This window comes from Ammospiza caudacuta, chromosome 2 (assembly GCF_027887145.1).
Source record: "Ammospiza caudacuta isolate bAmmCau1 chromosome 2, bAmmCau1.pri, whole genome shotgun sequence".
Classification (NCBI taxonomy): domain Eukaryota; kingdom Metazoa; phylum Chordata; class Aves; order Passeriformes; family Passerellidae; genus Ammospiza; species Ammospiza caudacuta.
The window spans coordinates 14,963,030-14,980,164 of record NC_080594.1 but is presented as its reverse complement, the minus strand read 5'-3'; the positions used below and the strand labels follow the sequence as shown (position 1 = coordinate 14,980,164).

Genomic DNA, 17,135 nt, shown 5'->3' with positions numbered 1-17,135 from the left:
AACCTGGGGCTGGGGCTTCTACCCCAAAGGTGCTGGGCTGGGCCCTGTCCTGGATGCTCTTCCAGATGCTTCACACAATGGTGTCATTTTATCTCAATCTGCCTTAGGTGGCTTAACCCACAGTTCAGGGTTTTCAGTCAGGAGGTCCATCCAGGGTGGGTTTTGCTGGTGCAATGGTGTTATACACTTTTGCTATAATAGGCAAAAGTCTTTCATAAAGATGTTAAAGCCATAAACCATAACATTTCAGTCTCCAACAAGGTCCCTTCAATCCAAACCATTCTGCGACCCTGTAATTAAGTTAACAACATAAACACAGCATTAAGACCTCAAATTTTGAACAAGAGCTAGAGGAAGTTATCCCACATCACTAGGGGGAAAATAGGCAAAAGAAACTCAGTTTCAGTCACTCAGCTACCTTAATCCTCAGCTTTGTGGGGACTGTTAAGTGAAATCAGGAAAGCCAGCACATCCGTCATGGTGTCTTAGTTTTCAAGTTAAGGAAAAAAAAAAGAAAAAAACTTTAAAGTAAAAGCAACTTAACAAAAGGCTTTTGTTAAGACTTTTGAAGTTTTCAGAGCCAATTATCTAAAGTTATCAGTGGGAGTCCTAAGAATTTAAGGTTAATTTCATTTCAGAGCCCCAAGGACAATTGGCTCTGGAAACAAAAAACTTGAAGTGCTTGAAGAGAAGAAAGTGGAAGGGAAAAAAAGTCAAGTGGCACAGGGCAAGAAAGCAAGAGATTATTTAGGTCAGCCTTTCTGAAAAACTGAACACAGAAGTACAACAATTTTAGATAAACTCAACAGCCTCCTAAGTGCTTTCAGTAGTCCCAGACACTGAAAAAAATACTGCATGAGAGGGGGAAATACTGAGGAAAAATTATAATTTAATGTTTTATAATTAATAATCAAAATGTAAAATTTAATTCCCTTCAATGTTTATATTGCTTCCTTCTTTTCTACTCACACAGAAGAGAGGAAGGGTTTGAATGCACAGAACATGCAACTTGCAAAGGTTCAATGTAGCACGGACTTTATTCCAACAGGGAGACACCACAGAAAGCATGTGCTGTTAGCCAGATAAATATTTATAGCTTGCACTTTTACAACTCTCAAAACACCAGTACTCCTCTTGTCTCCATGGCAATTCAGAGGGAGCTTCTGCAAATGGGGGATGGGGATTTGAACTAGTCAGGCTCTCAGAAAAAGCCTGTTTTCCAGCCATCTCCTGGTCCTGCCCAGCAATGGTTTCCACAGCAACTCATTGGCAGCTCAAAGACAGCTTGTAAATGCAGTGAGAGCCTATAGCCGCTTCAGCTGTTGCCTATTTTAAGATGCATCAAGATGCTGAGAACATGTGTCTAGTGCCACCATTTTTCAAAAGACTGTGTGAATAGGCCATTGGTGTATAAGCCCCTTATGACTGCTGTCCCACCCCCCTCATATCAAACAGTGCAAAGCTGAAGCTGAACAAACAGATTTCCCTTTGCATTTCTAGGGGGTAACAATCCAGCAGAAACACTTCCCTGTGCAAACACCTGGTGAAACTGCATAATGTTATTGAATGTGCAAAAGAAAGCTTGGCACCCCGTGCAAACCAGCATGTTCCTCTGAAGTCAATAGTTCCAAGACTGATTTACATCAACTACAAGAGAGTTGGAAAACCAGAAGAAACAAACAATACCCCAGCATTCCCCAAATGAACACAACCATTCTGGCCCCCAATTTGTGATAAAGATCTCTGAAGCCTCCTACAAGCTTTAAGTGACTTTTGCTGGAATTGCCAAACAATTTGGAAAGAATAAACACTTTCATGAAGTCACCTCATTTATAAACCTATAAATACACCCATTATTTATCTTTAAATCCTGAAAACAGATTTTGTTTACTTTCAAACTGTATCAACCAGTATTACTCACAATTCCAGTATACTCCATATGAAACTGGAGTTGTTGCTCATTCAGAACCAGTGAAGTCAGATAAGTTCCCTTACTGTTGGAGCATATTTCCAGATGTTTAGGAGGAACACCTTGACAGTATAAATTAAAATTGTTCTAAGTAAATACATTGGTAAAGTGAGAGGGTGTCTCATCCTGTAGTTGGTCCTATTAATTTAAGCTGGAACCAAATTTCTTGTGCATCACAGAATTATATAATGATTTGGGTTGGAAAAAACATTAAAGATCATGCAGTTTCAACCTGTCTGCAATCCTCAGTCCCTCTCAAATGGATCTTCTCAACATTTTGTGATTAATCTCAATATTTCTACTGAACACACTGCAGAGGATGAGTACATACAACTCTGTATTAAGTTCTGGCTTCTAAAGTTATAGGAGTAGCTTACTAACCAGAATCGTGCACAGCAAGCATCTCAAATAGCAGGCAGGATAGCTAATTTGGCTCACTACAGAGAAATGTCTCATTTGCAGCAAAGTATAATGACCAAGTCAGCATTGCCACCTTATATCCCACTATGTTCCACCAATGAAGGCGATAAAACATCTGAAATAGTTTAAAATTTTTTAAAACCCATTCTCTCTGAAGCAAATATTGACCTAGAATATATTCCTATATACAATGTGTGTAACTCCTTGAGCTGAGTTCTTAAAAAGAGCATTACATATGCTTTTTCTCATTCAAATTTTTCTGACTTTGGGACACAGTACTATGACTTCATTCTATTTAGTATGCCCATTTAGAAAAAAAAAAAAAGTTCTTCCAACACTAGTAGGATGCTCTGTAAATATTCAGCAAGGGTCTTGTGCAATGCTTCGTGAATTTAGGACTTCTGAGATGTTTCCAGTAACTGGGGATAGGAGTGGTGGTTTCACTTCTGTAAATGTCACTTGAACCATGAATTTTAGGACTGCATCCCATTAGGCAGCACTGAACTTGATTTTTAAGCTTTTTGTCCTCCAGACTAAAGACCAGGTTCCTTGCCAATATGAGCAGGGAACATGATTACCAGCTCTCACAGCTAAAAGAATATTGTGAACCCTTCCTAAAATCCAAATGCAATGGCCAAATTGCTCATCCCATTTTCATTCACAAGTTCTTTTACATTGCCAAGGTTGCTCAATAGTCCCCTCCTGGCAGAAGCTACTAACAGCTGTGTTTGATGAACAGTACCTTCAATCAGCTTTGTAGCTTACAGTATGAATGCATATTTTTAACTCTAATTCTACAGGCCTTTAATAGATAATTTAGTTGTTTAATGGCAAATTTTGTAGAAACATCTTCTGGCATATATGAACAAGACAAGCGACTCTAATTCCATTAAGGCTAACGCATACCAAGAGAAGCTACAGCAAACAGAAGATGTTTTTAACACTCTAAGGAGGAGGTTGATTAGAAGAAATCCTCCGGAAGGCAGAGCTAGGAACAATAGGTCACAGTATAAGGTGTGCCAAGTTTTCCTTAAAGGGGACAAAGAAAATTAAAAAATCCAACTAAAAATCACTACAGTCTTCATCACAGTAAAAGCTACACAAGCAAAGCAACATACAGGTATTCAGATTAGAAGAAATTAGAACAACACTGGAAAGTTACACAGGAAAGAGGAATAAACAAACTCTATGCCTTATCCATTTTTAAATCAAGCATAAATCTTAACCCGGTGATCATCACAGCTTTGCACAGGAAAGATGTTTTAGGAGCCACATCCTCTAAAGTATTTCCCGGATTAAACACTTTGCAGCTTTGCATCAGAAGAAGGGGAAGCTCAGAACATGAGCCAATATTCACAATTCAGTGGTTCAGTGGTCAAATCCTTCAAGTAATGGGATTTGATGATCTTGTCTGCAGGTACTTACACTAAGCTGTTGCACTGTCACAAAAATCATCTTAGAGGGATTTATTACAATAATGTATTCCACAATCCTCAGGTCTGTGCCCAAAAATTGGTATTGTATCTTTAACACCCTGCAGCCCAAGACTCGGTGTGTGGGGGACCAGGGTGATGAAGAGTTTTGCTTTTGTATGAGCATTTTTAAAAGCTCCCTGCCCAGCATTTTCATGGCTCTGTGCAGCGTGGGTTTTGCTGGGCTGGTTTGGTTCTCGGCCCAGGCAAAAAGCTTTTCCTCTCCTTGGCTCAGAGATGCTGCAGCAGCAGCCTTTGAGCTGCCTTGAGGTGAACTGAGCAGCTCCTGCTCAGAGACCAGGGACACTGTGTCAGCAGGAGCGGAGCTGCCCTACTCCAATGCAAGCCACACTCCATGAACCACATCAAGCTGGGAAGAAAACACACTGAGAGGCTCCAGCCCAGCTGCTTTACCTGCTGGCATGTGCTGGACTTTGTCCTGGGGAGAAGGCTGATGCCAGATGAGCCACTGGGCCTCCGTCTGCTGCTGGAACTGCTCCCTGAAAGCTTCTGCCTTCCCAAGAGGGAAGCTGACACCATCCCGGATTGCAGGTTGAGAGCAGGTAACCTCTGCCGTTTTGGGTCTTTGTTCCAGTGTGTTGGGGTGTAATCTAACAGTTTGATATCTAGCAGTTATTTCCTTTTTTCCCTGCCTTGTGGGCATTCTGTTTGTTAACAAACCCTTGGGCATTTTTTTCATTTTCATCTATTAGTATTCATTTCCTATTGCTGGAAAGGAATTGCTGGAACCCTTTAGAGGAGGCAATTCATTCCAGTGTTCTTCTTTAAATCGTCTCAAACTGAGACAAAAATGAAACAAAAAAAAGATGTCAGCAATCTTGCAATTCTTTAAAAACACAATAAAAATATTTTTTAAAGCCATGATTTTTTTTTTAGAATAAACCACATGCAATTAAGGATTCTGCCCCCTGTGTCACTACTATCTCCAGCACAACTTCTGTGCTTAAAAGTCTGGTGGTTAAAGTGGCTGTCTGCAAAACCTCAGTAACACAAAATATCATCAATTTAGTTGTTTAGTACCAAATTTTATAGAAACATCTGGCACATTTGAACAAGATTGAAGCCACTCTAAGGCTGACATTTGTCTAGAGAAGCTAGAACAAACAGAGGATGTTTTTCACACTCAAAGGAGAAGGCTGATTAGAAGAAATCCACATTACATTTCTAGAATACTTGTTACTCAATAGATCAACATATTTTATTAAGCCATGCCTGCCATATAGGCATATATGCTGCTTTAAGCTAATGTTTTGTCATGTACTTTTCCTACTTCTGCCTGTATTCCCTTCATAACCAACTGCTCATGGCATATTGATGGTCTAGAAACTTGGGTGACACAATTATTGCTTAAAGTTTCCTTTGGAAGTCACAAAATCATTAAGGTTGGAAAAGTCCTCCAAGATCATCAAGTCCATCCTGTGACCAATCCCTATCTTGTCTCTCAGACCAGAGCACTGAGTGCCATGTCCAGCCATTCACTGGACACCTCCAGGGGTGGGGACTCCACCACCTCCCTGGGCACCCCATTCCAATGCTTGAGATCACTTCCCAAGAAGAATTTCTTGCCAATGTCCAACCTGAATGTTCCCTGACACAACTCCTGTTGTCCTGTCACTTGTTCCCTGGGAGAAGAGCATGGCCCCACCTGGCAACACCTTCCTTTCAGGGAGTTGTAGACAGTGAGAAGTTGCCCCCTGAGCCTCCTTTTCTCCAGGCTGAAAATTCCCAGCTGCTCCTCATCAGACTTGTGCTCCAGTTCCCTTCCCAAGTTCTGCTGCCCTTATCTGGACATGCTCCAGCACTTCCATGTCTTTCTTGCAGTGAGGGCCCAGAACTGGACATGGGATTTGAGGGGTGGCCTCACCAGTGCCCAGGAGAGGAGGACAATCATTGCCCTGGTCCTGATTACATTAAGACAAAATAATACCACTTTGACTGAAGAACAGTCCAAGGACTGTGCTGGAAAACAACTTATTCAGGCATCAGCATAAATACTGTGATCACAAAATAAGGTCTTCAGAGTTCAGCTCTAAATTCACAGAACAGTTTCATTTTTATAACAGGATCTAGGCACATTTGCAGATTTATTCCCACTGTTGTTGCAGGGCTGAACTTATTGCAATGAGCCTGGATGGTACAGCGCATCAGTAGTTCTATGAGTGACCAAGAAATCAAGAAAGAGAACAAGATGGCTTGTTGAATAATACATTGCTACCCAAGAGATACCCAAAGAGAAACCATTGCCAACTCAGTCAAAGTTCAACAGTTTTGCTGAAAAAACCTTTGAAAAATAAGCCTGAAAGTTTTTATTGTTTATGAGCATCAGGTGTTATTTTAGGGCAGAAAAGGAATAGGTTCTTTACAGGACAAAATTAATTACTCTCATACAGGAAGGATTATCCACTTCAGAGTTCACAGATATGTAATGCAACTCTTTGTACACAACTCTTCATAGCCAAGTCTACACATATCTTGTACCTAAACAGTCTAATTTTATAACAAAGCTTCTTGTCCCATTTAGCCATAAAACTTCCTTGGAGATTATGTGTCCACCCAGCACATGTATCCCATCCCACAGCAGAGGCAGCTTAAGAATGAACTGTCTACCCTTCAGTCAACACAATTGGCAATCTAAAATAACCAGATTTTTTCAGGTCTCCATAAAGGTACAGGGGATTCAAACACAGCATACAGTTGCAGGATTGCAGCTTTAACAGCAACACAAAGTATTAGAAAATTTTTCCCATTTCAAAACTGATTAGTCCCCTCCCAAAACTGAGAGTGTTTAAGTTACTAATATATCTACACTGAATATACTATTTAAACAGTATGCCTAGCTCAGGAAATATGTTCTGCACCTGAAAGTCCATACCTACAAAAGAACTGGCTGTCCCCCTCCTCTTCCTCTGTTCATATAGCTTTCAAAAGCTTTGAATAAACTTTAAATATGTGCAATTGCTTACAGAGACATCACTTAATTCTTCTCTCACAAAAATCAATCCTCCCAAAACCTACTTATGCTAGAAAGCCATTGTCTTTCAGCAACTGGGCAAAGCCTCTGTAGCACTGTTTTCCCTTCCTCCATACCCCTTAGAAAGGTGAAACACAACTGGAAAGTGAGTAGGAACTGCATGGAATTGTTCCTGTTTTGACAACACAGCTAGAGATACAACTGGAACATAAATGAAATAACAATGAGTGTGCAGTGGCAGAGAAAAAGCAGAGCTGAAAAAATCTTTAGTCAGTCTCTACAAATATTGCTGATTTCCCATTGACAGAGCCTCCCCAGATGATTTTTATCCCCCAAAACAAGAGTCTGAAGACAACTGCTATAGAAGGCAAGTACATTAACTTCTGCAAATACCCAACTGCACCCTTTCCCCTCCTCCTCTTTCTCCTCTCAGCCACATCTTTTTTCTCAAAAGTATCCTCATTATCATCTCTTAGGCAACAAATGGAAGAAAATTCCCTGAGAAAAAGAAGAAAAAAAAAAGGAAAAATCCCAACCTCCAATATTTTTTTACTCATTTTTGCTAGCTACTAGAAGGCTTCAGTTCTGAGACAGGGCCTCCAGAGACAAGTACTGTCTATGCATTCTAGTGGCAAACTGCTGTCTGCCTCACATAATAGGCATTAAAATGCTGTTTTTCTGCAGGTTATAGTTGGGTAATGGGTGGTTAGCTCCCACAATTAAGAAATGAATATTATGTGTATGCTAAGAGAAGTTTTATTGATGTATGGTTATGTTATTGTGATATGTTCTCCCCATACTCCTCTTTCCCCTCCCATTTTATTGTTGTCACAGGGTGGCCTTGGTAGTCGGGGCATTTGGGGGGATGGAAGGCTTGTTGCTGGGGGGGCACAGCATGGCAACACCTGATCTTAAATCAAACTGCAAGAAAGGAGTCTCCATCATTGGAAGGCAAAGAAGAATTGGCTGATGGACTTTGGTAGGGGCTGGGGTTACCTGATGCAACACCAGGAGTGTAAAAGGTGGAGCAGCCGTTTTGTGGGTGAGCACGTGGCGGTTTAGTTCCATGCTCCCAGCACTGCTCTTTCTTTCTCCTTATTCAGTCATTTGTTGTATTTATTAAGGTTTAGTAAACCTTTGAAATCCTAAAATGAGAGGTAGTTTCTCACGCTGCATATATTCTTCCTCGTAGTTTTACAAGTATGCCAAACACAAACGCTTGTCCAACTCTAACAAACATAGACAAGTCTGCATAACACCCCCATTATTGCCTCCCAGTTCATGCTGGGCACTTTCTGCAGGCTGAGATACAATAATTTTGGTTTGTATATTATATTAATTTGAGCAAATGTAATTTCTCAGGGATTTTCCATCATTACCTCCAAGTAGTATATTAGAAGTTTGTGAACAACAAATAAAGCCTATTTTGTTAAAATTATCTAGTATCAAAAAAACAGATAATAAATAATTTTTCCATCCAGACAATAATATGTTTTGTTCCCCTTTGAATCTGATCCAGTGGTTTGGATGGGGTCAAAAGCATTTTCAATCCTTAGGATGTTAATCCACCTAAGAGCTATGAAATATATCTATTGAAACTTCGTACTTGTAGGGTCTGTTCTTTCCCGCTCAAATCTCGCCATTTTGTACCTCTTTAAACAATCAGAATCAAATTGTAGCTATTTCAATTCAAGTTTTATTTTCCCATCTCTTACTGAAAACTGCTAAAATTTTGAACTTCTAAAAAGGAATAATAATTCAAAAAGGTTCAGTACCAGATTTTTTTTTTCATGTTTTCCCCTGCAAATAATCTTTCAGAGAAATTGGATGCCTGCTTTAATTTTTATTAATCAGAAAGGTTGACAGACTTACTAGTGGTTCAACAGCTACGACTGTTACATGACTTCCTCGTTTCAGAAATTGCCATTTTCCCCTTCTTCTTTCTCCAAAAGCTCCTCCACCTCCTACTGCGTTAGAAACCAACAAATGAACAGGACCAGATGTTCAGCTGCCAAGCTTACTTTCTGCCCAGTTAAAGAAATTTTATGTAAGCACTTGAGTGCTTGATATATTGTGAGCATAGAGGTCACAAAATCAGTTGGAGTCCTCCAGGAAAAAAAGTGACTTTGGAAATACAGGTGAGTGCAAGCAATGGCAATCATCCAAATGCTTCTCCAGCCTCATCTGCTGTCTCATTCTTTGAAATTCATATTCCATTCTCTAAAAAACCCCAGCATTTAGATGAAGGAAACAAATAATTTGTCTTGATTACAACACACCATAATATTTTCTTTAAGCTTCCTGAAGCTGAATTACAGAACAATCATAGTGCTTTGAGGGAGATGTGAGAGGCTTTTCTGCAGAAATGTTTTGCTGAAACTGATGGATCTTTCAAAAGTACTGGGGATGGGAGAAGACATGCTAGAAAGTAAAACTGTAACAAAGTTAGCTTAACAAAAGCGGGGTGGGAGAGAGGGTGAGCTAACCAGAATAGAATAAATGACTTGAAACAAAATTAACAGCTTCCACATAACATTTCCCTCAGTTTCCATTAAAGTGCTCTCCCCGTGGTACTGAACTAGAACTAAACTAAACCCTGAACTAGACAGTAAGAACTTGTAAACCATCTCTTTTCCCACAAATATGCAAAACTGCCGCAAAGTTAACAGGGTGGAGAAAAAAAAATCCCAGCAAAACAAGAAAAAACAGCAGTAAGACAGCTCATTGTACACATCCCCAAGGACACTATTTTATGCAAATTTTGTTTTGCCTGATATCCTTATATAACTTCAAGGGAATTTAGCCATTCCATATGGCCCTGTCAAACAGTCTGCAAGGACAAATACATATGTCTGCCTTTGCTTCAATTGCTTTAATAGACAAGATATTTATTTTCTAAGTAACCTTCCTTTACATAAGCATTTGTACTGGAGTCACCTCTAGCATTTCTAAGGGAAAGTATATGACACTAAGCCTTACTTTAAGAAAAGTGATCATAAAAGGGTTCACCATGTGCAGGGAGCAAGTGTCTTCAGAAGTGCTCCAACATGAAGATTACACTTTGAGTGTTGATGGATTCTAAGTAGATCATACCAGATGGACACTTTTACATCCCAACTGCAGAACTATATTACTAGCTGTTCCTGTCTCTCTAAAAGCACCACCAACCCAAATCTCTTCTCCCTCAAACAAAGGAAGCTTGGCTACTGCTACTGCAGAATGTTCACATGCATGTCACTGTCTATCTTCAGTGAATAAATACTATTATTTACTCATGTGAATGTATGAGGAAACTGAATTTTCTTAATATCAGATGTACAAGAAGATTCTCCCATACTTCACAAGAGGACTTCTGTCTTACAGACTTCTTCCTAGTGACTACCAGCACTTGAGAAGAAATTAAAGCACTTGGGGCACCCTTGGAGGAAGGGTAAGTGTCTGCTGTAATGTTTTTAGTTCATTTTAAAAACAGGTCTGCACACACCCCAAATAATATTTGGAGTTAGCCAGTGAACACAGACAAGTTTGGATGCTCTAGGTCATGAAAGATGAAACCAGATGTTCTGTTAAATCAATCACCTGAAAAGATGATGTCAAAATTCAGCTGCTTCTGTATTCTCACCAAATCATTTGCACTGGCATCAGCCAGTTTCTGAAGCAGAGCCTGGCAGCTACCAAAACAGGCTGCAGCAGGAATTACAGGTGTAATACAGGAAATAATCACAAAAATATCTTTCTGTAATTCAGTTAAATAGCCAATGGGAAGACCTCATCCAGGCTTAATTAGATCTGTGAATCACAGTGATAGCTTTAACTGTCATTATTCATGCCAGATGCCCTATGATGTTCACAATTACCAGAAATGTGTATCCTACAACATGAACAAAGAATTGTTGCAACTTTAAAGCTGAGAAAACAGGACCTCAGAGGCCAAGCAATTACAAAAGCAAATCCTCCTCTTGCATTCATCCGCCTTAAAAAAAACAAGGAATTGCAACTGTCCTGATGTAACATTTCCAGGCATGTTTCTTGTCTCCTCTATACAGTCAGGGAAGACAGCCACCACCTTCATTTTCTCTTTTGGGCATCCAATAGCAGTCTGTGGGGCCAGCAGCCTAGAAGAATGACACCATGGGGGGCAACCAAGGAGGAGCTCCCTCTGCCTCCTCTCTGCTGGAGAGAGACAGAAAGAGAGACAGAACAGCAGCACTTGTGGCTGAGCCCTCTCAGGAATACAGAGCCCTTCTAAGCAGCACACCTAGGTTTAAGGAAAACAGCATGACTTGCTGTTTTGAAATGCAGCAAAAGCCATGATTTCTGAGAGAGATACCAATAACTCACAGACAGTTTCTTCTGAGCGTGAGGATCTAAGCAAGAAGGCAAAATTGTAAAGGTTATTAAGTAAGCTAGACAGAAGCAGGTATCCCTTTTAAAGACAGAAATAGTCTTTCCTGCCATGTCAATTTGTGTCAGTTTTAGAAGCATATGGGAATCTTGTGCAGTCTCACCACAGTCATAAATGGAAAATGTTAAGCTGAAGACTAGAAACAAACATGGCTTTTTTTGTACTTAGTTTTCATTTGTTTGTTTATGTATTAGCAGTTTATTATCCTCCTACAACTTATGTTGTAGTGTCTAAGAGTCTGCGCATGCTTGTAAAGCTTGAGCAGCCTTTAGCAAAGAAATACTGCTTCTCACCTAAACCAGCAAGAGAATGAGCATTCAGTTGATGCCTCTTCCCCCTCTCCTCCTCCAAAACCAGGCTGTCTGCTTTATAGCATTATGTTGAACAGATATTACTAGAGAACTATGCAGTCTTACACATTTAAGAAATCCCATCTCACCTGAATATGGTCTGATTTAGAAATCAGTTCCTACCAAGCTCATCCAGCAAACAAAGAGGGTTCAGCAAAAGGGTTGACAATAGTCTCAATTTTGAGTACATCAGTTGTGTATCACATATAGTCAAGAAAGCATAGTTTAAACACTTCCACTGTCAATTCCTAGAACAACGCAGTCATGCTTTGTGATTTTTTTTGTCAGGGTTGGGGAAGAAAAGAAACAAAAGGCTTCTTTGGTCTAGAATCTCTGTCTCTGTATGAAAGAAATGAGTGGGGTTTTCTTGAGCCAAAACAAATAAACAAAATATCACCTTACTTACTGCTCAAACTACCCCAGTGAGCTCCATCAAATATTTAGGTAAGACTACTATTTATTGCCTCTGCATAGTCCTCACACACACGTATTGTACTGCATTTGCTTCCAGCATCACCACCTGGAGTCTAATTACAATGTGCACTAATATTAAGAAAAAATCACATCTAGATGCTTCTCAGAAAGGCCATTTGGTCAGTACACACTATCTCCTCACACGGAGCCATTAGAAATTAATAACAATTTCTGTACCTATTCTGTCTTGCCAACAGAGCTCACAAGTCTTAGGCTGTGGCACCTTTGACGACTTTGAGATGTCAATTCCAGAAGCTTGTGCTGAAAGAGAACATGATTAAAGACTCCCAGCTCCCTTACTTTCCCAAAATTAAAGGTGGAAGGGAAGCTTAGCTCACAGAAACTACAATTTCTGCAGGTCATGAATATTTCTTAGCAAGTACTCAATGAAAACCAATTCAAACATCATCTGCTTTGGCTAGGCTGATGCCCTGTGACCAACTTACACAGCTTTTGATTTCTGCAGCTCATCTACCAAGAAAGCTCTCTATACCTGCTCCACAATTTAACCACAGAACTGCAGAACCATTTAGGCTGGAAAAGATCTCTAAGATCACTGAGTCCAACCTTTGACCAATCACCACCTTCACAACTAGACCAGGGCACTGAGTGAGTGCCACGTCCAGTTGTTTCTTGAACACTTCCAGGGATGGTGACCCTACCACCTCCCTGAGAGCCCATTCCAGTGCTTAACAACTTTTCCATGTTCTTCCTGATGTCCTCCCCTGACTCAGCCTGAGGCTGTGCCCTCTTGCCATGTTGCTGGCTGCCTGGGAGAAGAGGCCAACTCCTACGCTGCTTGTGAGGTATCAACCACTCCTTCCTTTCCCTCACTGGTTTCTGCCCATTCTCCATCTCCAGAGCACATGGGTCCCACAGAAGAGACTGCTCAGCCCATATGCCTGACTTGGACACCTGAATTATTCAGCCTTACTGTTCATGTAGACACACTCCAGCCACAGGAGCAGCAGCAGGTTTCTGGTTGCCTGGATTTCTTCCTGGGTTTCCTCTGGCTCCCACAAACAATAGGCATCTGCACACCCATACACCTACAATCACTTTCTTCACAAAAAGACTCCTTATCAGCACCTTGCTTGTAAACTTGCTTTCCACCTAGTGTTTCTTTGGAATTGTGACAGGAAGGGAAAAAAAGCCCACCAAGAAGAAACCTCCAAGTCTGATAGCAATGTAGGCACCAGACTTTGATGCACTGTATTGCACTGCTTTATCATTTCCTTAGCAGTCAAAGCCAGCACTGCCAACAGACAGCTAACCAGGAGGCTGAGCAGCCTGAACACACTGAAACCTGTCACCAGAAAAAATCACAGCAGTTTCACCTGCTCAGATATATCATGCAATTAAGAAGAAATTAAGTTAAAAAAACAAAAAAAGAAAACCATGTGTATTATTATTATTGGTTACTATGTGAAAGAGAATTTCTGCACTAGCTGTTCATTTAACAGCCCAACATTTCCATAAGGGTCTTGTAGAAGAAAAAGGAGAGGAAAAAAAATTTCCAAGCCAAAGACCTATCAGACATACAAAATTTCAAGTATCTCCACTGCAGAACACTGAAAAAAAAAAGGAGAGTTTACACACACAGAGCTTTCTGGTTGGTGATGTTCTGTTAGGAGGAATGAAAGGTAAACCTTGAAATATACCCAGCATCAGTACCATGGACGTTCCACATCTACAGTCGATTGAGAACCCATCCTGGGCTGGTCCTAGGTGGTCATTTCATTGGAAGACAGTGCTACATAAGTCTTTTCAAAACACTATTTTCATGTACTGCCCTTTCCCCAAACATCAGTAAGACACAAAAAGCATTGAACAGAAGCACTGTAAGACGAGATCTGAGAGTGACAGCCTTATCACAACTGGCACTACTAACAGTAGCATTAATTCAGTGGCTCTGCAGGTACCTGCTGCACATCTCTTTTTCCTATTATTTATGCGTGCTTTCCAGCAGGGGAATCTTCGCCCAACTTATTCTAACCTTATCCTTTTGTTTTTAAGGAGTTAGGACCATAAAATACTGGACACTCAACTCTGTTCCGAAGATGCAGCATCCAGCCCTGGCAACAAAAAACGACCTCCCGCCCCTCTCTCATTCACCTTGCAAAGGCCACCAGAAAAACAAACTAACAGCTCGCATCCTAAAGTTTGCACGGCGGCAGGGGGCCGCTGACTCGCACTTAGCCAGGCCGGCCTTAAACAGGTTTCATGGAAAAAAACACATGGAAAGAATCAGCGCGCACCGCCCCGGCCGTGGCGGGGGACGCGCTTGTGGCATTTCGCTCTTGGAGACGCGGCTCGCTCGGCTCCTCTCGCTCCGGGATGAGGGAGGGAAGCGGCACCTCTGGGAGCTATCCCCTTCCATACACACACACACAGATTCCAGCGGGTCGGGCAGCCCGGGGAGGACAGGGTATAGGACAGGGTATCCCGGGTATCCCGGCGGGACAGGGACACTTACAGCTCAGGAGCCCCAGGCAGAGCAGGAGCAGCAGGCGCAGGCTGCGGCTCGCCATCTTCCCGCGGCGGCGGCGGCGTGGGGCGGTGCCCGGGGCCGGGGGCTCGGAGCCCGCGGAGCTCTCGCAGCGCCCGGCCGCGCTCTGCCTCCTCCGAGCCGGAGCCGGAGCCGCCCCAAACTTTTAACGTGTCCGAGGAGGCGTCTCCTCCTCCGGGGCTTGAGGCGGGGATGTGCCCTGGCCGCCCGCCCGGAGCGGGGAGCCGCGGCGGGCTGCGGTGCCGAGAGCATCCCTCTCCTCCTCCGCCCCCGCAGCCCGGGCGCTGCGCTGGGCTGAACCCAGAAGTTCTATCCGTTTCGTTCATTTATTTATTTATTTTTAAGCGGGGACATCTTCATAAACTCAAGGACATTTGTTGCAACAGAATAAACTTTTCGTTAGGAGAAGATTTAATTTCTCAAAGAAGAGCGTTGTCCCTGTCGGTGCGTTTCCCTCAGGCAAATCCCCCCCAGGGAGGAAGGAGGATAACGGGGTGAAATCACGGAACAAACATTTGGATATTCCGGCTTCCCCCAAGGAGGAAGTAGGGATAACGGGGTGAAATCACGGAACAAACATTTGGATATTCCGGCTAACAAAAAAAAAAAAAAAAAAGCCATGTGAGGGCGAGGCGAGGCGCTGTTTTAAGGCGAAAGAAGTCACAGTGACTCCTTGTGCCTCTCTGTACAGCTGGATTGGACAGAATCCCACCTGGAGCAGGAGATGGGTCACACAGTGACCTTCAAAACATTTTTATTAAGTTATTATTTTGTACCAGATTAGGAAAGTTTTTTTGTTAAATATACATGTGGTGTAATGGTTCTTTAAATTTATGAATCAAGGAAAATTACTCATCTTGACAGTTAATACTCTGAGTAGTTTCCAATGACATCTTAAAAATGCATTACCACTGATGTAAAGCAGTTCTATAACAAGAAAAGTATCACAAGTATTTGTTTTTTTTGGTAATCAGAACAGCAATGTCGGCTATATTTTGTTAGAGGGCAACAAAATGAAGAAAGATCATTTATAAATAAAATCTCTAACAGCTATTTTAATGGAGAGCAAGGAATTAGGATGCCACGATGCTCTTCATGGCAAAATCTTCTTAGTTTATTTTTCACGTAGAAAAAATGTATACAGATCACAAGTAATATTTCTTAAAAGAAATCTGCATGCATATATATATATGTATGTATGTATGTATGTCCAGTATATATTACCAGCATCATGACATGCATTTAATAAAATCAAAACTGTCCCACTGAAAACAGAAAAGTTTTTTGTGTGTCCCAGCACATCATAGCATTAGGCAAGTACAAAGCTTCATTGATTTCAGTGGGACTGTTTTGCTATTTAGTCAGACAGTGATGGAAATATTGTCTTGATATAACGTTTAAATATGGCAAGAGTCTGGTGGAAAAGTTATAAACGTGGGGAATGTTAAGAAATGGCAGTATGGAATGAAATTAAAGGATAGGTGATAGGATGTTATTAATACTGATGGCTGACGAAGAACTAACATGCCCTGGCCATGTGTGCTGGAAGCCCAAAACCCCACCTTGTGCTGGGCTCACCCAGAGCCCCGTGGGCAGCAGGGCAGGGAGGGGATTCTGCCCCTCTGTCCCCTGTGCTGAGAGCCCACCTGCAGGGCTGCATCCAGCTCTGGGCTCCCAGCACAGCAAGGACAGGGACCTGCTGGAGTGCATCCAGAGACCACCAAGGTGATGGGGGGCTGAAGCACCTCCCTGATGAAGACAGGCTAAGAGATTTGGGGCTCTTCAGCCTGGAAAAGAGAAGGTTGCATGGACAACTCACAGCAGCTTTCTAGTATCTGAAGGGAGGCAGGAGAGGGACTCTTCATGAGAAAATGTAGTGACAGGACAAAGAATAATGGATTCAAACTGAAAGAGGGAAAACTTAGGTTTACACATATGGAAGAAATTCTTTACAGTGAGCATGATGGCATGGATTGCCCAGAGCAGCTGTGGCTGCCTCATCCCTGGAGGTGTTCAAGGCCAGGTTGGATGGGGCTCTGAGTGACCTGGTCTAGTGGAAGGTGTCCCTGCCCAAGGCAGGAGGTGGAATGAGATGGACTTCAAGGTCCCTTCCAACCTAAAGTTTTCTGCGATTCTGTGATTCATTTACACAGATCTTATACTATAGTAAATCCATTTAAAAGAAAAGGTTTTATACAAGCATGAGGTCAGACTAAAGTTCCTTTCTTCTGTTCACTATTTCATTTCTCTTGCAATTGAAGCAAGTTCCTAGTGTTTCCCCCACATTTCTCTCACTGTTTCTAGTAGAGTTCATATTTTCTTTCTATTCCCTTCTTTTATTTCAGCAATGACTAGATCATGGTTTCTCCACTTGCTTTTTACAACTACAGGAAATACCAGCAGTTAAAAGTTAGTATTTTGAAGGCATTTACAGAATTACTGGAAAAGTGGTTGTAATACATATAGTTCATTTAATATATACAGTTTTTCTCTATGTACTTTGCTCAACAATTGCATTCTTAAAAATACTGTTAAATACTTTGT

The 17,135-nt window shown here is 41.6% G+C and overlaps 1 protein-coding gene across 1 annotated transcript in view; it reads right to left on the bottom strand.

The window, feature by feature from the left end:
- Positions 1 to 14,718, bottom strand: part of JAM2 (junctional adhesion molecule 2) — a 40,712-nt gene extending 25,994 nt beyond the window's left edge. Inside the window, exon 1 of the mRNA XM_058800313.1 lies at positions 14,559 to 14,718. Coding sequence (XP_058656296.1) covers positions 14,559 to 14,613 — 55 coding nt within the window. The 5' untranslated portion in view covers positions 14,614 to 14,718. The remainder of the gene's footprint in view (positions 1 to 14,558) is intronic.
- Between the last annotated feature and the right edge of the window lie 2,417 nt (positions 14,719 to 17,135).